At 40.6% G+C, this 26,141-nt stretch overlaps 1 protein-coding gene across 20 annotated transcripts in view; it reads left to right on the top strand.

Annotated features, from left to right (window-relative positions):
• Nucleotides 1-26,141, top strand: part of RNF212B (ring finger protein 212B) — a 73,460-nt gene that overhangs the window by 9,559 nt on the left and 37,760 nt on the right. For 10 of the 20 annotated variants that reach the window (XR_013521105.1, XM_078334545.1, XM_078334547.1 and 7 more), the window contains exons 2-4: nt 19,139-19,239; nt 22,015-22,067; nt 23,932-24,006. Coding sequence is in view for 19 of the 20 variants with exons in the window: in XM_078334545.1 (XP_078190671.1) it covers nt 19,140-19,239; nt 22,015-22,067; nt 23,932-24,006 (228 nt within the window). In the remaining variant the exon portion in view is untranslated. Of the gene's footprint in view, nt 1-1,498; nt 1,576-4,057; nt 4,185-8,336; nt 8,454-16,412; nt 16,559-16,936; nt 17,036-19,138; nt 19,240-22,014; nt 22,068-23,931; nt 24,007-26,141 lie in introns of those variants that run through there. The other 10 variants (XM_017977003.4, XM_035260117.3, XM_078334555.1 and 7 more) reach the window with 8 other exon arrangements.

Consider the following 26,141-nt stretch of genomic DNA (forward strand, 5'->3'; position numbering starts at 1 on the left):
TAGTTAGGGGAAAATTTACAGACCTGGTCACTTGAAACTTTGGCCTGACTATAGTTTGGAAATCACTGACGTAGAATATACAATCCATGGTAACAGAAAGTGGCCTTTTTGATTTCTAGTACTACACAATTTATCAGACTAACAAGAGAAAGCTCTTCCAATAGAAAGTGTAAAAAAAAAAAAAAAGTGAATTACAGGCCAGGCACGGTGGCTCACACCTGTAATCACAGCCCTTTGGGAGGCCGAGGTGGGCTGATCACGAGGTCAGGAGTTCTAGACCAATCTGGCCAACATAGTGAAACCCCATCTCTACTAAAAATACAAAAAAATTAGCCAGGGGCAGTGGTGTGCACCTGTAATCCCAGCTACTCGGGAGGCTGAGGCAGGAGAAGCACGTGAACCTGGGAGGTGGAGGTTGCAGAGTCGAGATCGAGCCATTGCACTCCAGCCCTGGTGACAGTGCAAGATTTTATCTCAAAAAAAAAAAAAAAAAAAAAGTGAATTACAAATACCTGGATGTATTCATTAATTTCATGAACATATTCAGTCTGTAGTGATCAACTGTTTACTGTGCTAGACACAGGATATTATGGTGAACAAAGATCATCTGCCTTCAAGAACTCCGGAATCCTTAAATAGAAACAGTTTTGATCTTTTTCTTTCCTCTTGAAGTCCAGGTATAGCTTAGTTACCTACAGTCCCCAACAAAGGAGCACTGCACATTTGAGGAAAGCTCTGTCATGAAAGCCGCAGACAAAAACAAACATAGATGACGCTGGGGTGGAAGAAAACCTCCCCCAAATTGTACTTTTTATACTCAGAGAGGTAAGAGAAAGTGTTGCTTCCATAAAACAAAACAGGAATGCTCAGAAAACAATAGAAAGCTCTTAGAAATTAAAATATGATGAAAGAAGTTACTATTCTATACAAGGGTTAGAAAATAAAGTTGAGAAATCTCTAAAAGTTAGGTTAAAAATGAAAAGACAAAATATAATAAAATTAGAGGACTAATTCAGGATTTTCCAACACCTGACTAATGGGAGCAAAGTAACAGAAAACTGAGAGGAGAAAACAATCAAAGAAATAATGCAAATAATGCAGAAACAATTCTGGAACTGGGAAACATGAGTGTCCACGTTGAAACAGGACACTGAGCACCTAGAGCCATAAAAGATAAAAAAAAAAAAAAAAAGAAAGTCCACATCAAGGCACATCACGAGGAAGGTTCATAACACTGAGAACCAAACAGAAGATCCTGAATACCTCCATCGAAGAAAAATGGGTTATACATAAAGAATGTTACCAGAATGGCACCACCTTTCTCAGCAGCAACACTATTAGAAGTTTGAATGGAACAATGTCTTCAAAATTAAGAAGGAATATAATTTTCAACTCAGAAAATTATACACAGCCAAAGTATCAGTCAAAGGTGGGTATAAAAGAAAATCCCTGTCAAAATACAAGATCTCACATTTACCTCCCTTGTGTCCTTTTTCAGAAAGCTATTGGAGAATGTGCACCACCAAAAGAAGGAAGTAAATAAAGGAGGAGGAAGACCCTGGGTTCAGGAATAAGGTATCACAACTAGAGACAGTCAAAGAGAATCCCTAGGATGAGAGGGTGTATCAGGACCAGACAGCCACCCCTCCAGAGGGAGGGCAGAATGGAGGACTCAAGAGGATGTCTCCCAGAAAATAAAATGCAGCTGAGGATTACTTGATGTTTGACAGCCTGGAACATAGTATCTAGGGGGTGCATTTACGTTTTTATCAAATGAGTCTAAGAAGAACTAGGAATAGTGACACAGAAAATCAAGCAAATGAAAACATGAGGCAAGTATTAACTTCAAGGGATTATTTGATTTGACTCAGCAATAAAGAGTATGTAGACAGTCATAAGAATGCGTACTAATAGAAGACTTAACAAAAAAAGGAAGGATGGAAGGAGAAGAGTGGAGGTAGTTATTATAAGTTTTATAGTACAATGTGACTTTTAAAACCATATAATATCATTTTTGTTTTGTTTTGTTTTGTGTTTTTGAGATGGAGTTTCATTCTTGTTGCCCAGGCTGGAGTGCAATGGCATGATCTTGGCTTACTGCAAACCTTCGCCTCCTGGGTTCAAGCGATTCTCCTGCCTCAGCCTCCCAAGCATCTGGGATTAAAGGCACCTGCCACCATGCCTGGCCAATTTTTGTAATTTTAGTAGATACGGGGTTTCACCATGTTGGCCAGGCTGGTCTGGAACTCCTGACGTCAGGTGATCCACTCCCCTCAGCTTCCCAAAGTACTGGGATTACAGGCATGAGCCACCAAGCCTGGTCTCATATACTATAATTTAAAAATTAAAAACAAAAGAGAAAAATAAGTAGCAGACAAGTACCAAATAAAAAATGGCAGCAATGGTATTATCAGTCACATTAGAATTTAAGGCAAAAAGCATCAATATGTTCAAAGGAAACCAATATAAAATAATGAAAAGAACACTCAAGAAGATATGACTATGTTGAACTTCTATGTACCTAAAATATGGCTTGAAATATATGAATAAAAAATTGATAGACGTGAAAAACAATTTGAAAAATTTACAGTCATTGGGAGAAATTTTAATGTATCTCTATTAGAAGCTGATAAATTGGCCAGGCTAAGTGGCTCATGCCTATAATCCCAGCACTTTGGGAGGCCAAGGTGGGCAGGTTGCCTGAGCTCAGGAGTTTGAGACCTCCCTGGGCAACATGGCGAAACTCTACCTCTACTAAAATACAAAAAATTAGCTGGGTGTGATGGCACACACCTATAGTCCCAGCTATGTGGGAGGCTGAGGCATGAGAATCACTTGAGCCTGGGAGGTGGAGGTTTCAGTGAGCCAAGATCACGCCGTTGCACTCCAGCTTGTGCTACAGAGTGAGACTCTGTCTCAAGAAAAAAACGTCGATAAGTCAAACAGGCCAGAAAAATTAGTTAACAGATAAAAATATTTGAACAACAAATTAGCAAGCTTGATCTAACAGATTCCTAAAGAACGTGCATTAATAAATAGAGACTATACGTTCTTTCCAAGTATGCATGGTATATTTTAAAACATTCTGATTTACTGGGTCACAGAGGAACTCTATAAATATCAAAGATGTGAAATCATACATCACATAGATTCTTGGGTCGCAATGCAATTAAATTATAAATCAACAATTAAAACAGAAAAGAAGGTAAAGAATTTTGGTAAATTTGAAAATGAACTAAATAACTCGGTTAAATCATAATAACAGAAATTATGAAATAACTAGAAGTTAATTGACAATGAAAGGATGTTTATAGGAGCCAGGCACTGTGGTGAGTGTCTACAGTCAGTCCCAGTTATTTGGAAGGCTGAGATGGAAGGATTGCTTGATCCTAGGAGTTCAAGACCAGCTTGGGCAACATAGCGACACTCTGTCTCTAAAGAGGCAGAAAGAAAGAACTGCATTTAAAAACCCATGAGATGCAGCTAAAGTAGTATTTTGAGGTAAATGTAAAGTCTTAAAGATTTAGAAAACATGAAAGATTTATAATAATAAAATTAAGCTATCAGAGGAGCCAAATGAAATTGTAAGTGATCGACCCGTAGTCCATCTTCACCATGTCTCTTCTGTCCACCTCTAAGGCTTCAATTGCCTTTGTTCCCATTATTCACCGTCACTGCTCTAGAACCAATGGTCTTGGAATGCTCTTCCTTCATTATAGTCTCATTTCTATTCAGTAATTCAATTTAGTGCTAATTCTCCCTCATTTCATGCACTAATCTCATAAGCTGAGTATCTTCTTCCAACACTCCTGGGACCTCCACACCTTAAATGAAATCTGTGCTCTCCCGATAGCACATCCACCCTCCTAATACTCCTCAGTAGAGATGGATCCTTGCCCTGTTCTGCTGGCGTCTGGACAGAGGAAGGGACTAGCATGTATTGAGCAACCACTATGTGCCAGACGCTTCATGGAGCAAGGCATTCCATCATGTTTAATCTCATTTAACCTTCCAAACAACCTTTCAAAGTAAACATTGTTGTTTTGCATTTTACAAAGGAGGAAACGGGTTCAAGATTACGTGACTTGCCAAGGACGCACACAATGGCAGAGCTTTAATTGGACTCTAAATCTTGATTGACCTCACAGCGTTTGCTCTTTTCACTGTGTCACAAGGGAGAAAAGGTACAACATTCTTTTCTATGATCACATTCTTTTCTATGGTCACTTGGTCACATCCTCAATTGCCGCTGTCTACTGACGTCTGAAAACTTCCTTACTAATTGGAGCAACTTGCTTAGCATTTACTCTTCAAACCAGAGACTAGACACATGGCCACCATGGAAAAGTGCCTTTTACCAGGTGCTGAAAATTTATTTCTGTGTCAGGAAATGGGTGTAAAATATCAATAATCAAAAAAATATAAAAAGATTAAAAAATGTATTTCTGATTGTAACTACAAATACTTTGAGTGCACCACTATCTCTTGTCATTATTCTTTCTGCTCTTTCTCCAGCCTCCCCCCAACCCCCATTCTTCACTCTGAGGCCTGAGTAATCATGCCAAAATGCATGGCCCAACCTCTGGCTGGCTTCCAAACCCACTCTGCGTCACTGCTGCTCTCTGTGCCACAGCCATACCAACCTCCTTTCAGTCCTCAGATGCACCTCCCAAAAGGTTTAAAAAAAAAAAAAAGAAAAAAGAAACAGGGGCTTGCTCTGTCACATGGTCAGGAGGGCAGAGGAATGATCATAGCTCATTGCAGCCTTGGATTCCTGGGCTCAAGGAATCCTCCCGCCTCAGCCTTCTGAGTAGCTAGGACTACAGGATTGTACCACCATGCCAGGCTAATTTTAAAAATATTTTTGGACAGGTGCGGTGGCTCACGCCTATAATCCCAGCACTTTGGGAGGCCAAGGCGGGTGGTTCACGAGGTCAAGAGATAGAGACCATCCTGGTCAACATGATGAAACCCCGTCTCTACTAAAAATACAAAAACTAGCTGGGCATGGCGGCATGCACCTGTAGTCCCAGCTACTCGGGAGGCTGAGGCAGGAGAATCACTTGAACCCAGAAGCCGGAGGTTGTGGTGAGCCGAGATTGTGCCATTGCACTCCAGCCTGGGTAACAAGAGCGAAACTCTGTCTCAAAAAAAAAAAAAAAAAAAAAATATATATATATATATATAAAATTTGTAGAGATAGGGTCTTGCTATATTGCCCAGGCTAGTCTTGAACTCCTGGTCTCAAGCAATCCTCCTACCTAGGACTCCTAAAGTGCTGGGATTACAGGCATGAGTCACTCTTCCAGAGCTCAAGGGGCTTTTTTGTGTGTGTCCATGCTCTTCCTTCTGCCTAGAGGCTTCTCTTTCCTCTTAGCCTAGTTCACTGCTATTCATCCTTCTGATCTACCACAGGTGTCACTTCCTCAAAGAAGCGTCCCCACACCCCATTCCTGGCCCTACGTTGTGTTCTTTGTTTCAGAGTCTTCACTTGTGATTGTACATGAATCACACAGTATCTATATTAACTAGAGTGATTTTATGATTAATGTCTACCTCCTCAACTAGACTGCAAACTCCATGAGTGCAGGGACAATGGCACTATTTTGCTCACTAATGTCTCCAGGCCCAGTACAGTGCCTAGGACTAAGTAGGTACTCAGTTTAAAATTGCTGAATGAATGAATATAGGACATGTATGTGGTAAAACTTGGTGGACAGTTGGATATATGGTATTTCTAGCCCAGGAGAAAGACTTGGGCTGAAAAATCAGATTTAAGAATTATTAGAACAAACGTGGTCACTGATGTTATCACCCAGAAAGGGTGAGAAAAATATAATGAGCGGCTGAGCACGGTGGCTCACGCCTGTTATCTCAGCACTTTGGGAGGCCGAGGTGGGTGGAGCTCATGAGGCTGGAGTTTGAGACCAGCCTGGCCACTACAATGAAACTCTCTACTAAAAATACAAAAGCCGGGTGCGATGGCTCACACCTGTAATCTCAGCACTTTGGGAGGCTGAGGTAGGCAGATCATGACATCAAGAGAGCAAGACCACCCTAGCCAACATTATAAAACCTTGTCTCTACTAAAAATACAAAAATTAGCCAGCTGTAGTGACAGGCACCTATACTCCCAGCTACTTTGGAGGCTGAGGCGCAAGAATCACTTGAACCTGGGAGGTAGAGGTTGCAGTGAGCCAAGATTGTGCCACTGCACTCCAGCCTGGCAAGAGTGAGATTCCATCTAAAAATAAATAAATAAATAAAAATACAAAATAAGCCATGTGTGGTGGCATGTGCCTTCGGTCCCAGTTACTTGGGAGGCTAAGGCACGAGAATTGCTTGAATCCAGGAGGCAGAGGTTGCGATGAATGGAGTTGTGAAGTACACTTCAGCCTGGGTGACAGAGCAAGACTCTGTCTCAAATAAATAAATAAATACATAAATAAAATTAACAAAATAAAATAATAAAAAATACAGTGAGAATACAGTGAGAAGTATACAGGATCCAGCTCAGAGCCCTGGACATGTACCAGCCATCGGATTTAAAGCCAAGCTCTTCTCAGTTCCCTGGCCAAAGCTATTCTTCCTCCTGTGCTCCCCATTTCTATGGGCCATGGCCACAGCATCATGCTTTAAATCATCCAGCCTGAAGACTTCCTACCTTTTCCTTCCCTCTTCCCTTTTTACCCCATATTCAATTAGTTACCACGTCCTATTGGTCCTACCTCTGAAAATTGTCTCACAGCTATTTTCTTCCCATCCCATAGCCGCTGCCCTATTCCATAATTATTCATCTCTCTTTGATCCCATTACAATAGCCTACCAACTAATTTCCCTGTCTGTGATCCTCCACCCCTTCATTCTGTCCCCAGAGTTCTGTTTTATAAAACATGGGTTGCTCATATTTCCAACCTGCTCAAAAGCCTTCCATGGCTCCCCATTGTATAAAGTGGTGGTCCCTAAGACTAGCTGAGCATGCATCACAATCAGCAGAGGAAGTTTGAAACATATACTTGGGATGGGTGTGGTGGCGTGCACCTACAGTCCCAGCTACTTGGGAGGCTGAGTTGGGAGGATTGCTTGAGCACAGGAGTTTGAGGCTGTAGTGAGCTACAATCATGCTATAGTACTCCAGCCTGTGCAACTGAGCAAGACCCTGTCTCAAATAAACAAATAAAACCAAAGCCAACCAAACAACCCCCCCAAACTAAATCTATACCTATGTGTGGGTGTGTGTGTCTGCGTGTGTGTATCTATCTACATAGCTGGCATGGTCAAAGTGCTCAATAATTTCTCAGGTAGGCCTTCTCTAATGGTACTCTTTGGTAGCAACTTCATGCAATTATCAATCTTCATTTTACCCACAAAATTACCCTGAAATTTCAGGGTAATTCAGTGGATCTGCCTATTGCTTGGATTTATTTATTGGATTTACAAATCCAATAAATATATATTTTATTTTATTTTTCCTTTTTGTTGTCTTTGTAGGCTTTATTTTCTAAGCTAGCGGTGAGAAAATAACCACTAGGATGGAGGCTTGGATGGAGGCTTCAATCCCTCTCTCCAGTTTTGGTCCCATAACATCTTCTTTTCTCTACCATCTCTCTTGATGTCCCTCAGCCACACTGGACCACCCTATACTTTCCCGTATTAACTTTTACTTACCCATTTCCTCTGCGTGGATTGCCCCTCCCATCCATCTCTGCAGAATGAAACTTTCACAAATAACCTGATTTTCTAGGCAATGAGCCTGATCTCTCTTTTCTCTGTACTCTCAAAAGGATTCCATACTTCCTCAGGAAGCCTTCCCAAATTATATGCTCTCATAGTTCCTGGTGTTTGGTCTTTTATGACAATACTTAACATATTTAATGGTTATATATTTATCTGTGAGATTTTTAAAAAGTATTTGTCTCCTACTATACTGGAAGTGCCTTGAAGGCAAGAGCCATATCTGTTACCATGTACAGTTGATTCATAAAATGGTATTATTTGTTGATTGGATGAATTAACATTTCTGAAATTATTACATACTCTGCTTTGTAGTGTGTGAAATAAATTGTATATATATTTGGATTCCCAAATAGGGAATAGGTTTCATGTCTTTTCATCCCACCCCTACTCCTACCTAGTTTTGTGCTTCAGATACTGTGGGAGCTTAGATAAAATTGTCCCATTAGAACCCTAGAAGAATGTAAACTCTAGGAGAGCCAGGGCTTGTCTTCTTCCTTACACTATCACCAGTGATTAGAATAGTGCATGGTCCACGACATTTGCTCAGAAAATATTTGTTGAATGAAATGATTTAATTGTTAGCTGAATCTTTTTCCTAGGGTACCCAGTATTGGCAACTTTACATAACTACCAATCTTCTTCATTATGTCTCCAAGCTTCTTTCATTCTTGAGATGTATTCCTGTTTGAGTGTGCTAAAATGCATCTGGAAGTGGGGTAAGTTTCTCCCTGATAATTTCTTTTTCTATTCCATCATTCATCAAATATTTACTAAGCACCTTTCCCTCTCTCTTTCTGGCCGGGGGCGGTGGCTCATGCCTGTAATCTCAGCAGTTTGGAAGGCGGAGGCAGGTGGATGATCACAAGGTCAGGAGATCAAGACCATCCTGGCTAACGTGGTGAAACCCCACCTCTACTAAGAATACAAAAAATTAGCCAGGCATGGTGGCTCATGCCTGTAGTCCCAGTTATTCAAAAGGCTGAGGCAGGAGAATAGCTCAAACCGGGGAGTGGAGGTTGCAGTGAGCCAAGGTTGCACCATTGCGCTCTAGCCTGAGCAATGAGAGCAAAACTCTGTAAAAAAAAACAAAACAAAAAACAAAAAACAAACTTCACAAATAGTTTCTAAATTCTGGAGAAAATCAAGTAGACAGAAACAAATATGCTCCAAATTTTGTTCATGGGAGTATACTAAATTGTTGAAAGCTGTCAATAGCTCAAAAGAAAAGTTTTAAGACTGAAAAACAAAACAAAGGATCAGCAACATTTTAAGCAAAAAGTTAAAAGATTAGTTCAGGCCATGCAGTTAATTCCTGTCCTGTTTGATATTCATGAACGTTTTAGCTCTCCATGAGTCCTGAAAGTTTTTTCTCTATTCTGATGTCACGATCTCCAAAGTTATCAGAAGCCTGCATTCAAGGACATCTGTTAGGGTTTAATAGCTGATTATAAAACCACCTTCTAAAGAGAACCAAAACAAGACAACAATTGTCTGCCAATGACAGAAAGTTTTAGGGTAGCCATAGTCAAAAACACAATTGACAAGGAAATTTGTCACTTCTGTGACACACAATAATTTTAGCATAACATTTATTGTTGCTGATAATGTACACTAAGTTACGTTAGAATTAGAACTTTCTCATAATTTTGGAACACATACCAATAACATTTATACAAATATAGCTCAAAGAAACCAAACACCATTTCATGTTTAACAGTGCTTCCTGTATAATTTTTTTTTTTTTTTTTTGAGACAGAGTCTTGCTCTGTCACCCAGGCTGGAGTACACTGGCCTGATCTTGGCTCACTGCAACCTCCAACTCCATGGTTCAAGCAATTCTCCTGACTCAGCCTCCAGAATAGCTGGGATTACAGGTACACAGAACCATGCCCAAGTAATTTTTGTATTTTTAGTAGAGACAGGGTTTTACCATGTTGATCAGGCTGGTCTCCATCTCCTGACCTTGTGATCCCTCCACCTCAGCCTCCCAAAGTGCTGGAATGACAGGCATGAGCCACCACACTCGGCCTATTTCTGGGTTCTCTATTCTGTTTCATCGATCTATGTGCCTATTTTTTATGCCGATACCATGCTGTTTTGGTGAATATGGACTTATCGTATAGTTTGAAATCTGTTAGTGTGATACCTCCAGATTTGTTCTTTTTGCTTAGCCTTGCTTCAGCTATGCAGGCTCTTTTTTGGTTCCATATAAATTTTAGAATTGTTTTTTCTAATTCTGGGAAGAATGATCGTGGTATTTTGATAGGGATCGTGTTGAATTTGTAGATTGCTTTTAGCAGTATGGTCATTTTCACAATGTTGATTCTACCCATCCATGAGCATGGGGACACACACATACACACATACACACACACACACACACACACACACACAAATGACAGAGGAGTCAACCTGAAAATACTCTTCCATGGCCAAAGCTGGAATAATTTGAGCAACAAAATAAGTAGCATAGTATTGTTACAGGAAAGGGGTCCAGACCCAGACCCCAAGAGAGGATTTGTGGATTTCAAGCAAGAAAGAATTCAGGGTGAGTCCACAGAGCACGTTTATTAATAAAGTAAAGGAATAAAAGAATGGCTACTCCATAGACAGAGCTGCTGATTGCTCATTTATTGATAATATGCTAAATGAGGGGTAGATTATTCATGCCTCCCCTTTTTAGACCATATAAGGTAACTTCCTAATGTTGCCATGGCATTTGTAAAATATCATTGCACTGGGTGGGAGTGTTAGCAGTGAGGATGACCAGAGGTCACTCGTGTCACCGTTTTGGTTTTGGTGGGTTTTGGCTGGCTCCTTTACTGCAAGCTGTTTTATCAGCAAGGTCTTTATGACCTGTATTTTGTGCTGACCTCTTATCTTGTCCTGTGACTTAGAATGCCTTAACTATCTGGGAATGTAACCCAGTAGGTTTTAGTCTCATTTTACCCACCTCCCATTTAAGATGGAGTTGCTCTGGTTCACACACCTCTGACAATATTAGATTATAATCCAATGTATAAAACATGTAAAAATATCTAATAATAGATATAATCCAATGTGTAAAATATACCTGTATCCATATTGATATAAACAAATCATTGACTGAATAACTAAATGGTGGACTAGAAACAAATCTTTACAGAAGACTTCGACTTCCAAATTTTAAATAATATATGTAGATACTTTTTCTTGCAGGAGGTAGTGCTTAAACACTTTTAAGGGTAGGCTGGATTTAGGAACTTTCTTCCAAAGAATAAATTATAGAAAGGGAAAAATAGTAATTTTACAGTGGAGAAACTTGGCAACCACTCTCTTACACAAGTGCTCAAAATTAATATCACCAGTTTGATATACGGATATCATGTGCCCCCGATACGACATGATGAGAGGGCACTTTGCCTCTGTGGTATTCTTTTAAAAATATCCATGACTGGCCTGGCACAGTACTCAAGCCTGTAATCCCAGCACTTTGGGAGGCTGAGGTGGGCGAATTAATTGAAGCCAGGAGTCTGAGACCAGCCTGGCCAACGTGATGAAACCCTGTCTCTGTTAATACAAAAATTAGCCAGGCATGGTGGTGTGTGCCTGTAATCCCAGCTACTGGGGAGGCTGAGGCAGGAAAATCCCTTGAACCCGGAAGGCAGAGGTTGCAGGATCCAAGATGACACCACTGCACTCCAGCCTGGGTGACAGAGTGAGACTTTCTCAAAACACAAACAAACAAACAAACACCCCATGACTAAGTTGAATCATGATACCAGCATCAGACAAGCCCAAACTGAGGGACATTCTAGAAAATACCTGACCTATTTTCCTTAAAACTGTCAAGGTCATGAAACGCAATGAAAGATTGAGAAACTGTCACTGACCAGAGAATGCTAATAAGATATAACAAAGAAATGCGATGCGGTATACAGGATTGGATTGTAGAACAGAAAAAGGATATTAGTGGGAAAATCTGAGATTTGAATAAAGTCTGGAGTTTAGTTAATCGTAATGTGACAATATTGGTTTCTCAATTTTGATAAATATCACATAGAAATGTAGGATGATAATATTAGGGAAAACTGAAACTGGGTGAAGGATATCCAGGAACTCTCTATACTATCTTTGCAAATTTTCTGTAAGTCTAAAATTATTGCAAAATAAAAAACTTATTTTATAAAAAGATAATGAGTAAGAGAATGGAAAAACAGTTTTAAAGCAACAAATGGAACAACTTAGATAAAAATGGCCAAACTCCTTAAAAGACATAAACTACTAAAACACAGGCAAAATGAATAGACAACACAAATATCTCTATATCTATTAAAGTAATTGAATTTGTAGGTAAAAATCTTCCCATAAAGAAAACTCTAGGCTCAGATGACTTCAGTGGTTTTACCAAACATTTAAGAAAGAAATAATGCCAATTCTACACAAGTACTCCCCCCAAATTGAAGAGAAATGAATGAATAGTTCCCCAATGATTCTTAGAGGTCAGCATTATTCATATACCAAAATCATGCAAAGATGGTACAAGAAAACTAACGACCAATTCCTCTCATGAACATAAATGCAGCAAATAGAAATCCAACAATGTATAAAAAGGATAATGTATCACGAACAAATTTATCTCACGAAGACATAATTGGTTTAACATTCAAAAACAATCAATGTGGTCAGGCGTGGTGGCGCGTGCCTGTAATCCTAGCACTTCGGGAGGCCTAGGTGGGTAGATCCTGAGGTCAGCGATTCAAGACCAGCCTGGCCAACATGGTGAAACCCTGTCTCTACTAAAAATACAAAAAATTTGCCAGGCATGGTGGCAGGGGCCTGTAACCCCAGCTACTCAGGAGGCTGAGGCAGAGGAGTCACTTGAACCCTGGAGGCGGAGGTTGCAGTGAGCCAAGATCACGCCATGGAACTCCAGCCTGGGTGACTAGAGCAAAACTCCATCTCAAACAAAACAAAACAAAACAAAACAAAACAAAAACGATCAATGTGATTCACCATAGTGACACACTTAAAAATTATTATTATTATTTTATTTGAGACAGAGTCTCCCTCTGCCTCCCAGGCTGGAATGCAGTGATATAATCTTGGCTCACTGCAACCTCTGCCTCCAGCGTTCAAGCATTTCTCCTGCCTCAGCCTTCCAAGTAGCTAGGACTACAGGCATGTGCCACCATGTCTGGCTAATTTTTTTTGTATACTTTTAGTAGAGATGGGTTTTGCCATGTTGGCCAGGCTGGTCTTGAACTCCTGACTGCTTCAGCCTCCCAAAGTGTTGGGATTACAGGCATGAGCCACCGTATCCAGCATCCCCCCAAAATTATATTAACAGATACAGTAAAAGCATTTAACACAATCCAATATTCAATCCTGACTTTTAAAAAAATCTCAGCAAATTAGAAATAGAAGGGAACATCCTTGAAAATGCACTTAGGAGAAAACTGTAGCCAGCATTATACATAATGGTGAAATACTGAATGCTTTTTCCCTATGATCAAGACTACAAGAAGGATGTCTGCCTTCACCACTTCTCTTCACCATTATGCTGATGGATGGCCATTGCAATTAGGCAAAAAAAAAAAAAAAAGGTAAAACTTAGAAGTGTTTTTACTCACAGATGGTATGATTAGCTGTATAGAAAATAAAATGGAATCTGCAAAAAAGCTCTATAACTAATAATGGAGTTTGACAAGTTTGTAGGATACAAGATCAATAACAAAAATCAAGTGTATTTCTAACAATAAGCAATCAAAAATTTAAATTTTATTTTTTAATTTAATAGAGATGGAGTTTTGCTGTGTTGCCCAGGCTGGTCTCAAACTCCTGGCATCAAGTGATTCTCCCACCTCAGCCTCTCAAAGTGCTGGAATTACAGATGTGAGCCACTATGCCCAGCCAGAAATTTAAATTCTAAAAGACAATACCATTTTTTAGTTTTTATTTATTTTTCTAAAATTATTTACTTATTTCTTTTTACAATTTTTTGAAATAATTTCTGTTTTTCCAGTCTAGCAGGAAATTTCAGACAATATCATCTATGATAGTATCAGCAAATATGAAATTCTTGGGAATAAATCTGACAAAATATGTGAAATACCTATACACTAAAAATTATAAAGCATTACTGAGATAAATTAAAAAAGACCTAAATAAATGAAGAGATATATTTTGTTTATGAGATGGAAGACTCAATATTGTTACGAAGTCAATTATTCCCAATTTGATCTATAGATTCAATGCATTTCCAATAAAAAATTCCACCAGGAGCCATGAGGTGGAAAGAAGAAGTATTGAGACAATTCACATTCTCCTGTCCCTCTAGGTATCAGCAAAGCACCACAGAGAGCTTACCTTCTACCACAACTCAGTAGCAAGAAGGTGGTGGGAGTCAGCGCTCAGCTTTCCCTGGAAAGGTGTCAGTGAGACCCCATGGGGAGCTAAACATTCACCATTTTTAGAAACTGTGTGCTACATCTAAACAGGATGACTTCATGCCAGACGAAAAAAGAAAGAGAGAGGAGTGAGGAAGGGAGGTAGAGAGTGAGGAAGAGAGATAGAGAGAAAATGATTCAGTCTTACAAAATAATACTCAAAATGTCCAGTGTTTAATAAAAAAGCACTCATCATACAACAACCAGGAAAATCTCAATTTAAATGAAAAAAACCCCAACAATCAACAGGCACTAACACTTCAATGTTACACCGATGTTGGCATTATCTAACAAGAATTTTAAGGGAGCTGCCATAAAAATGCTTCAGTGAATTGGGTGTACCTATAGTCCTAGCTACTTGTGAGGCTAGGGCAGGAAGATGACTTGAGCCCAGGAGTTCAAGGCTGTATTATGCTATAATGCAATCTATGGGCAACATAGTGAGACTCCATATCTTTTTTTAAAAAGCTTCAATAAACAATTACAAAAACATTTATAGAAATTTTTTAAAGTAAAAAAATCCCAGCAAAGAAATAAAAGATATAAAGAAAACTAAGCCTGGGCATGGTGGTTCAAGCCTGTAATCCCAGCATTTTGGGAAGCCAAGGCAGGTGGGTCACTTGAGGTCAGGAGTCCCAGATTTTTAATATTCTATAACAAAATGCGCCAATGTATATAACTCAGTGAACCAACATTTTTCAAATGACCAGTTTGGTCTAAATGTATGATGTTACAAAATCCTGCATGGGCAAAAGATACGTTTAAAATGCAAGACAGACCAAAGAATTTTAATGTAACAGGCTATAAAAAGTTCATTGATAGGGTTTCAGATCCCACTTTGCAATTAACTTTTAACAACTCAGATTTCCGGAATTTTAATGTAGCATCAAAGAGAAATGTTCACAACTATCCGAAAAGGCCATTTAAATACCATTTCTTCCCCTACACATTTGAGTGAGTCCAAATCTTCTCACACTCCAACCAAAACAGCGTACTGCAAGTTAATGCTGAAGCAAATATGGGACTCCACCAGCTTGCTATTAAACATAGTAAGAGATTACAAAAATGTTAAAACAATGACACTATTCTCACTATTGTTCTTGTTTTGGAAAATATATTTTCCATAGGTTATTTATATTAACATTTAATGGGTTCATTATTGTTTTCAAATGAATTAATAAATAAATGTTCAAAAAAGTCTCACTTTTAATTACTAATTTGGTAAATATTGGTAGATACAATTGACATAAACAAAAGCACTTTGGAGGGTCTTCAGTAATTTTTAAAATGTAAAGAAAGCCTGAGACCAAAAAGTCTGAGAACTACTACTCTAAGTGGATTCCTCAGGAAAGGCTCATTTGGGCTTTTTGCTAGTGGCCTTTATGTCTGAACACAATATAAGGGGATATAAATTTCTTGGATCATAGTTTCTTTCTGTGAAAATCTGGAAAATCTTGTTTCATTGTTATCTAGCATAGAATGCTTCCGTGGAGAAATCTGGTGCCGATCTTATTTTCCCTCTCTCTTTCTCTCTTTTTTGTTAGTTTGAGGCAGTGTCTTGCTCCCTCAACCAGGCTGGAGTGCAGCATGAACACGGCTCATGGCAGCCTCCATGCTTCAGCCTCCCCAGTAGCTGGGACTACAGGCACCCGCCACCACACCCGGCTATTTTTTTTTTTTTAAGACTAAGTCTCGCTCTGTTACCCAGGCTGGAGTGCACTGGCCGGATCTTGGCTCACTGCAACCTCCCCCTTCTGGGTTCAAGCGACTCTCCTGCCTCAGTCTCTCGAGTAACTGGGACTACAGGCGTCTACCACAACGCCGGCTAATTTTTGTATTTTTATCAGAGACGGGGTTTCACTGTGTTGGCCAGGCTGGTCTCAAACTCCTGACCTCAGGTGATCCACCCGCCTCAGCCTCCCAAAGTGTTGGGATTACAGGCGAGAGCCACCATGCCTGGCCTTATGACCACATTTTATAACGTGTTCTCATCGGTTATTGGAACGTTAATTAGGTTTTATTTTCACCTTTTTGTTTCCATAGTAACATGTATGGGATTAGTTTACAGTGTTTATTTGTCCTCAATCTTCTAAGTGAGGTGAATTTTCCTGGGCTGCTAGGAAAAGGCTCCTACACCCCTTTCCCGCCACCGCGAGCCGCTCCTTGCCCAAAGAACGCCACTGCGGGCCCCGCCCACGCCGGAGCCACGCCCACTCTCAGCGCACCGCCAGGCCCCGCCCACATCTCACACACCGCCTCCGCTGCGCCCAGCCTCTTGCCTCACCCAGGTGCCGGGCCAGCTGTTTGTTTTCCCGCCATTTCCAGCTCTTCGTGAGGAGAACTGGATGATTTCCTGAGATCTGAGGCCTTCTGGAATCACAGCGGCCAAGCGGGTAGGGAGTGTAGCCAGAAAAAGAACTGGGAAATTTGAGACAGCTGAGTCCCCATCGCCTCTAAGAAGCAGGCGAGTTTTGCCCTCGGGGTCGCCTTAGTCACCCTCTTAACTGCCTTTTTTATGTTGGGTTCATCCAGTCAACTCAGGGGATGACATAGTTGCTGCCCTTAAACAAACCAGAGCATATAGAACCCAACTCACCTGCTGGCGAAAGTTAGTGTATCGTGAGCAAACAAATAGGACTCTGAAGTTCGTGGCATTGTGGGATGCGTTTGCGTTGAGCTGTTTATTCAGTAAATTTTTTTATCGTAAATCTTGCCTTATGTGGCAAAATACGTTACAGTGTGGTGCAAACTAGCCTTCATTCATTTAACAGACATCTCCACAAACGACTAGAAAAAAAATTTGAAGGAAAAGACTAGTGGAGAAAAAAAATTACCTTCCGTTTTGATTATTTTCCCAATTTTATTTTAAGGTAAGCCAAACTAATGAAGATTATACTCTTAAATAGCATATTTATTAAAGTAAACATATCATTTCTTTACATGTATGAACTACTTAATAGCTCAGCTCTGTATTATTATTATTATTATTATTTTTTGTGATGGAGTTGCCCTCTTGCTGCCCAGACTGGAGTGCAATGGCGCGATCTCGGCTCTCCACTACCTCCACCTCCTGGGTTCAAGCGATTCTCCTGCCTCAGCCTCCCGAGTAGCTGGTATTACTGGCACATGCCACCACGCCCGGCTAATTTTGCATTTTTAGTAGAGACGGGGTTTCTCTGTGTTGGTCCGGCTGGTCTCAAACTCCCGACCTCAGGTGATCCGCTTGCCTCGGCCTCCCGAAGTGCTGGGATTACAGGCGTGAGCTACTGTACCTGGCAGGCTCTGTGTTTTTGATATGTCAATTTCCCCATTTAAAAATCTTACGAAGTTTGTATCCCTCCGCTGTTACACACGCACGCACGCACGCACACACACACCCTATGAAAAGGCCAGGTGCAGTGGCTGCCACCTGTAATCTCAGCACTTTGGGAGGCCGAGGTGGGAGGATCACTTGAGCCCATGAGTTCCAGACCAGCCTGGATAACACACAGAGGCCCTGTCGCTCCAAAAAAAAAAAAAAAAAAGCCAGGCATGGTGGTGGATACCTGTAGTCCCAGCTACTCCAGAGGCTGAGGTGGCAGGATCGCTTGAGTCCAGGAGTTCCAGGCTGCAGCGAGCCCTGATCTGCCACTGTGCTCCAGCCTGGAGACAGAGCCAGACACTGCCTCCTAATAATAATATTAATAATAATCCCACAAGAAAAGTATCTTACAAAGTCACATTTACTCAGGTATTTAATAAAGTATATTAAACTGGTATTGGTGGAAAATACAGAATATATGGTTACCATGTCTAACACAAAAGCTATTTAATGTGGGAGCAAGAACTTTACATGGGGAATCAGGAGACCACTAATTAAAGATGGAGTTTTGGACAAGTCATTTAATTTTACTGAATATCAAATACCTCTTTTGAAAAATGGTGGGACTGAAGAAAACATTAAGAGATTTTTCAAGGCTCCTTTCAGGTCTACGATTCTGAGTTTCTGTAGAGTAGAAGGAAAGTATACAAGCTAAGACCATACTATCATTCATCAGCCCTGTTTCCCTTAGATAAAATGTGTCCTAAGTGGCTAATATGTGATATTCTCTATCTGGTTCACTACCTCTTCTTGGCTCCACTTTCACTATATCACAGGTAATTGTTAAAATAGAAATGGATGGGTCATGTGTGTGTGTGTGTGTGTGTGTGTGTGTATATATATATATATAATTATTTTTTTTTTGAGACGGAGTCTCGCTCTGTCACTCAGGCTGTAGTGCAGTGGTGCGATCTTGGCTCAGTGCAACCTCCACCTCCTGGGTTTAAGCTATTCTCCTGCCTCAGCCTTCCAAGTAGCTGGGATTACAGGAGTGTGTCCCTACACTCAGCTAAGTTTTGTATTTTTAATAGAGACGGGGTTTCACCATGTTGGCCAGGATGGTCTTGAACTCTTGACTTCAGGTGATCTGCCCACCTCAGTCTCCCAAAGTGCTGGGATTACAGGCGTAAGCCACCGTGACTATCCAGGATTGTATTTTCTAAATAAAAATTGGCACATCTATTAATTCAGGAAACCTGGAAAAAAAAAAAAGGCAAAACACACATACACACAAATACTCATAATCTTACTACTCAAAAAAAAAAAAAATCTCACCACTGTCTGTCCTATTACTTTTCTGAATATGTGTATATGTATATGTATATATATGTATATGTATATATATGTATATGTATATGTATATATACATATCCACACACATTTATATATAAAATGTTATAACAGTCTGCTGTTATAAAAAAGCAGTTGGCTTTTTTTCGCTTTATAGGTACATGTATTTCCTTACAACCAATTGGAATACCCACAATGATATGTCCACATCCCAAAAAGCTATCAGAAGCTAAGCAAGCATGGCTACATAGATTTTGGAACAGCTAGCTATACTTACGTTATACCCTAGGTTATTCTTACTCTTTCTCTTTATCTGCTCCAGAATGGATTGGTTTCACTGCAACCAGTGCTTCCGAAAAGATGGAGCCCATTTCTTTATCACCAGCTGCGGCCATATTTTCTGTAAAAAGTGTGTGACTCTGGGTGAGTGACTCAACTGTTTTCAGATTCAAGGAAAAATCTTTTCATGTAAGGATTAGCCATTTCTATGTATGACTTAGAATAAAAATCACTTATTGGGTCAATGGTGATACAGATACTAAAGGAAACTGTCAATTTTAGAAATTGAAGGAATCCATTAATAAAGAATGGTGCTAAATTATTTAGCAAATGATTTAGCAAATCTGTTATTTGAGGACCAAAATGTACTCATTAGTGTTTTGACGTCTGGCAGGGAGAGCCACAAGGCATCAGACTCTTCAGGGAAAAGAGAATTAGTATAATGGATAAGAATAGAGGAAAGTTTGGCTGATGGAAGAGCCATTTCTTTTCTTTTCTTTTCTTTTTTTCTTTTAGAGATGGAGTCTTGCTCTGTCGCCAGGCTGGAGTGCAGTGGTGAAATCTCGGCTCACTACAACATCTGCCTCCTGGGTTCAAGCGATTCTCCTGGCTCAGCCTCCTGAATAGTGGGGTTACAGGTGTGCCCCACCGTGCTTGGCTAATTTTTGTATTTTTAGTAGAGACAGAGTTTCACCATGTTGGCCAGGTTGGTCTCGAACTACTGACCCCATGATCCGCCCACCTCAGTCTCCCAAAGTGCTGGGGTTACAGGAGTGAGCCACTGTGCCTAGCCTAGAAGAGCCATTTCTAAAGGGGAAGTGGTCTAGTCTGTGACATCAATTTGATTTGAAATGATGATACCTTTGCAGCTTAAAAAGCAGTTTCATATGTACCATTTTATGTAATCCTCAGCACAAGTCCAGGTGGTAATTATTAGTAGAACCATTTTGCAAATGAGGAGACTGGCTCAGAGAGGATAACTGATTTGAGCAAGTTCTCATTGCTATTAAGTCTTAGAAAGGAGACTTAAATTTAAGTTTTTCTGTTTGTTTGTTTGTTTGTTTTAATGCTGTAATACTTACAAGGTGTGTAAATCCCCAGAAGAGGGACTTGGGGTAGGGTGTTTTGATCATGGAAGAGTGATCACTTCACAGAAAGAGAGTTGCTTAAATAGGATTTTGAATGATAAACTGGAGTTTGCCAAGTGGATAAAGCAGGGAAGATTTATTCTAGTTTAAGAGAACAGCATGTTCAAAGACATATTACATCATTAAACCATATGGCAGGGAACTACACATAGTTGGGATTGGTACAGTATAAACACATGTGATGTGGTGAGATGAGGCTAGTGAAGTAGGCAGTGTCCAGATGATGGAAAGCTCTATACACTGGGCTAAAGAGCCTGAAATTCATCCTGCAGGTGATGGAGACCTGTGGAAGTTTTTGCTTTGTTTTGTTTTTGAGACAGTCTCACTTTATTGCACAGGCTGGAATACAGTGGCACAATCTTGGCTCACTGCAACCTCTGCTTCCCAGGTTCAAGCAATTCTCGTGTCTCAGCCACTTGAGTAGCTGGGATGATAGGGGTTCATCCCCATGCCTGGCTAACTTTTGTATTTTTAGTAAAGACAGGGTTTCACCACGTTGGCCAGGCTAATCTTGAACTTCTGGCCTCAAGTGGTCCACCTGCCTCAGTCTCCCAAAGTGCTGGGATTACAGGTGTGAGCCATTTTTTTTTTTTTCAAGAGAAGAATGACATGCGCTTGCTTGCTCACTCTGGTAACAATGAAAAACCTTTAGTCCCCAGATAAAGAATAGTCAAGTTAAGTAGCCTCTGGGGAAGCTTTTTTTCTCTGTGCAAATCTCAGGATCTTTTAAAGTTGTCTGCTAATGTAAAAAGCTGTTTACAATGGTAACAGCAGCTCACCTTGGAGTGGTTTGTCTCTGTGAAGCATATGCCATGTGATGTTTTCTCCTGACATGGCATTTGTCTTAATCAATAACCAGTCCCACTACTAAAATTCCACTTTACTGTGAAAGATTAGGAATCTCAATTTTTGCTTCTTTCAGATTGAGTTAATTGGGGAATGAGAGTAGCAGAGCTTCAAAGCGAGATTAACAAATATTAGCAAAGTGATGACAAGGCAGGGATAACTGGGAGTTTCTTAGAGTACTCAATGTGTGCCTGCTGTCAGGTCAATGGAATAAAAAAGAGTAAGGAAGTTAAGGTCATTGGTATCCCGTACTCTTCCCTACTCTTGAAAATGTACTTCAGTACTTTTGCTGGGAGTTTAGAATTGTTCCTTCTGTCTCACAGAAGAAAATTGGGAATTTACAAAAAGATGGGGTGGGGGGTGCTGGGATGGTGGCTCATGCTTATAAACGCAGCACTTCAGGGGGGCCAAGGTAGGAGGTTACTTGAGCCCAGGAGTTCAAGACCAGCTTGGGCAACATAGGGAAACCCCCATCTCTAAATGTAATAACAAAATAAAAATTAACTTAAGTGATGGTTTGCGCCTGTGGTCCCAGTAAGTTGGGAGGCTGAAGCAGGAGGATCATTTGAGCCCAGGAGGTTGAGGTTGCAGTGAGCAGCAATTGTGCCACTGCATTCCAGCCTGGGTGACAGAGAAAGACCCTGTCTCAAAATAAATGTAAAATAAAAATGTAAAAGATAGAGAGATGGGTAGAGGTACAGTGTAAAAGCCCTTCTTGTAGCTCAACATACTAGTTTGGAAACACTTGTTTAGAGAACAGAGCTTAAGTTGATGTCCTTTTATAGCACAATGATATTCTAAATTCAGTAAGAACCCTTTTTTCTTTTCTTGCTAGCATACTAGATTGTTGCCATGTACTTTGAGTCTTTAAATCTTACCTCATGCTCAGAAGAACCCAACTTTTTTTTTTCCCTTTTCCTCCCAGAAAAATGTGCTGTTTGCGGAACTGCCTGCAAGCATCTGGCTCTTTCTGATAATGTAAGTTTTTCTCCCCTGCCACAAATCACCTCATTCAATTTCTGGCCTGTAGGAAGTATACACAAAATACAGATGATGAATTCTTTTAAAAAGAAAGAAAAGAAGGCCAGGTGCGGTGGCTCATGCTTGTAATCCCAGCACTTTGGGAGGCTGAGGCAGGTGGATTGCCGGAGCTCAGAAGTTTGAGACCACCCTGGGCAACATGGTGAAACCCCGTCTCTATTAAAATACAAAAAATTAGCCAGGCATGGTGGTCCAGGCCTGTAATCCCAGCCACTTGGGAGGCTGAGACATGGAAATCACTTGAGCCCAGGAGATAGAAGTTGCAGTGAGTCCAGATTGCACTGTTGTACCAGAGCGAGCATAGAAAATTAACACCAAGACAAAAGTATGCTAAATTGCAGGGTCTTTATTGCCGGCGGCCACGGAGGACTTACATCTCTCCAACCTGTGACCTCGAAAGGAGGGTGTCAAGACCTTTTATGCCCATAAAACACCTCCTGGGCAGTGGTGGGGGTGAGGGGCTTCGGACATTCTGAGGGCCAGTGGACTTTGATCATTCTGTAAACCACCTCCTGGGCGGGGGTGAGGGTGAGGGGCTTCAGACATTCCGATTGTTACTTAAGTGGTTCACAGAAGTTAAGATAGGCCTTAGTTTATACATTGCCTGGGTAGGGTAGAAATTACAGACCTTAGTTACTTATTACAAGTCGCAGGGACCAAGATGGCGTGGGTTTGGACTGCTTGCCTGTCACCTTAGGGTTACAGAGAGCAGTTTAAACAGAAAGCCGAGGGATGGTTGAGGTATGCAGTTTTATGGGGCTTTTACCATGTCACATTCCCCCTTGTTTTATTTACAGGAGCCGGAGTATAGTTAAGGTATTTATGGGACTTTTACCATGTCACAGCACCACTGTGCTGCTCCAGTTTGGGCTACAGAGTAAGACAGACAGACAGACAGATGGAAAGAAGGAAGAAAGGAAGGAAAGAAGGAAGGAAGGAAAGAAAGCAAGAAAAAGAAGAGAGAGAGGGAGAAGAGAAGGAAGGAAGGAAAGAAAAAAAAGAAGAGAGAGAGAAGAAAGAGAGAGAGGGAAGGAAGGAAAGGGAGAGAGAGGAGAGAGCCAGAGAAAGAAAAGAGAATAAAAGAAAAGAAACAAACTTGCAGAGAGCAGTTTGTAAAAGAGTATGAACAGGCCAGCTGCGGAGGCTCACACCTGTAGTTCCAGCACTTTGGGAGGCCGACATGGGCGGATCACGAGGTCAGGAGTTGAGACCAGCCTGGCCAACACAGTGAAACCCCGCCTTACTAAAAATACAAAAAATTAGCCGGGCATGGTGGCGCGTGCCTGTAATCCCAGCTACTCAGGAGGCTGAGGCAGGAGAATTGCCTGAACCCAGGAGGCGGAGGTTGCGGTGAGCCGAGATCGCGCCATTGCACTCCAGCCTGGGTAACAATAGCAAAACTCCGTCTCAAAAAAAAAAAAAAAAAAAAACCCACAAAAATTAGTCGGGCATGGTGGCAGGTGCCTGTAATCCCAGCTACTTGGGAGGTTGAAGCAAAAGAGTAACTTTAACCCAGGAGGCAGAGATTGCAGTGAGTTGAGATTGGGTCACTGCACTCCAGCCTGGGCAACAGAGCTAGACTGTATCAAAAAAAAAGTATAAACAACAGGTAGAAGCATTATTTGTGACCACTGTTACAGAAGCACAAGATAAGGAGAATTGGACATGTAATCTACATTGAGAACAGTAGTGATTTCCCTCTTAAACACAGTGGTAATAAAACCAGGTACATTAGAAAAGGTGGTACATCCTTTGTCATATTAGTCAGTATTTTTATTCCATTGTGTTTCTCTCTTCCTAGCTGAAGCCTCAGGAGAAGATGTTTTTCAAAAGTCCTGTGGAGACAGCTTTGCAGTATTTTAGTCACATCTCTCAGGTATGAGAAACAAAAGCAAAGAAAATCTGATTCTCCAGGGAAATTGTAATTGCATCTTATTCCTTTATCAAAGGTTTTCTTCACTGAGCACGGTGGCTCACACCCATAATTCCAGCACTTTAGGAGGCTCGGGTGGGCTGAACATCTGAGGTCAGGAGTTCGAGACTAGTCTGAAACATGGTGAAACCCCATCTCTACTAAAAATACAGAATTAGCCGGGCATGGTGGCACATGCCTGTAATCCCAGCTACTTGGGAGGCTGAGGCAGGCCTCCCAGGAGGCGGAGGTTGCAGTGAGCCAAGATCGCGCCATTGCACTCCAGCCTGGGCAATAAGAGCAAAACTCCCCATCTCAAAAAAAAAAAAAAAAAGGGGGGGTTCTTTAAAATGTATTTGTACACAGTGGAGGGAAGATGACTGCTCTCTGCTTTCTTCCTTGATACAAATTTCAATCAGTTAACTTTTTACTGACACAGAATCTGTGATAGGCTGTAAAAGCCACTATGTAGCTAACATCTTGCCTTGTATTTCCTAGTTGTATTAATTAATTTCTAAGACTAAAGATTGTTCTAGGGAGCTTTTTTTTTTTTTTTTTTTTTTTTTAAGATGGAGTTTTGCTCTTGTTGCCCAGTCTGGAGTGCAGTGGTGCCATCTTGGCTTACCATAACTTCCTCCTCCCAGGTTCAAGCGATTCTCCTGCCTCAGCCTCCTGAGTAACTGAGATTACAGGCATGTGCCACCATGCCTGGTTATCTAGGGAGCTTTATCATCTTTCTCAGCAGATAGATGCATCTTCTAAAAATTGCTTTGAGTATATAGGCCTGACCCTGCAAACAATGGGTTTGATGGTTTAACTCTCAACCATTACCTTATAGCACTAAGTTCATGAGAGTATTTCTTGTTTCCCATTCTCACTTTTCAATAACCCTATTTAATAATACTTAGCTCTTCATTTAGTGTTCATAACTGGTTGCCTGAATTTTAGGAAATATTTGTCTTTTCTTGATACATGATAGGTTGGCATACAATTGACTTGGTTAGGAGCAATAGGAATGTAGAAGGCAGAGAGAAGGCAGGACAACCATTTGAGAGAGTCCTCAAGTTGTAAAAACTTTTGTTTTCTTCTTTCTACTCCCCGGTTCTCTTAGATTATTTTATAGCCTCATAGAATTCCCACCTTGGCATATTTCTTGAGATTGTATCACTGTTCCCTTTCTGTACTCTTACTTCTTATTCTTTTGAAAGTGCCCCTTTACTAAACCTGAAGATGATCCTTAGTCATTTTCTGGTTGAAGATTTAATTTTTCTTCAGTGTCCTGCCTCGCAGTCTTTACACTAGACATAGAATAAGGGGAATTAAGGCTTAATTATGTCTGGTGCCTGCCGCCTTTAGCTGCTTGGTTGAGCCATCATATTTGACATACACTATATTTAACATTATAAGGAGACTAAAATCCAGCTGAGACTCAAGGAGAAATGTAAACAAGGTCATAGGAACAAGAGAAAGAGCAGATTTTTGGTTAATAAATAAACCTGGGCTTAGTTAATGATCAGTAGGGAAATCATATGTAGTCTGAATCCTGACCTGCCTGATCATGGGACCAATTATACCTGGTCAAATAATCAAGATAAAATAAATGGAAAGGGTTAGTTAATCATCACTTTAGTGAAGGGCCAGTTTGGTAAAGTCAGCAAAGTCTGAAAATGTGTTTTCCTCATTTGTGTAGCTGAATAACTGATCCAATACCTAGATTGTATCATTCAGGATTCTGCTTGAAACCTTCTTCCCAGTCAGTCCTTTAGTGACTGTCATATTTCAAATAATAGCCCCAACATTTTCTACTCCTTACCATGCTTTTTTCCCATCATAGCTCTTTTCTCTAACATTATGTTATATATTTGTTGTCTGAATCCTGCACTAGAATGTAAGCTCCATGAAGACAGAATTGGTTGGTTTTGTTTATTGTTCTCTTTTAATAGTCCTTAACAAGTAGTGGACACTCAAAATGTTGTCGTTGAATGAATGAATGAAATGTTGCTCTAAATATCAATTTATGTTTTTACAATCTCCAATCTCTACAATGACTTACGGCCATTTTTCTGCTGTACTCTGTGCTAATAGTTGATCAAGCTGCC

The sequence above is a fragment of the Callithrix jacchus genome, chromosome 8, assembly GCF_049354715.1.
Source record: "Callithrix jacchus isolate 240 chromosome 8, calJac240_pri, whole genome shotgun sequence".
NCBI classification, from domain to species: Eukaryota; Metazoa; Chordata; class Mammalia; order Primates; family Cebidae; genus Callithrix; species Callithrix jacchus.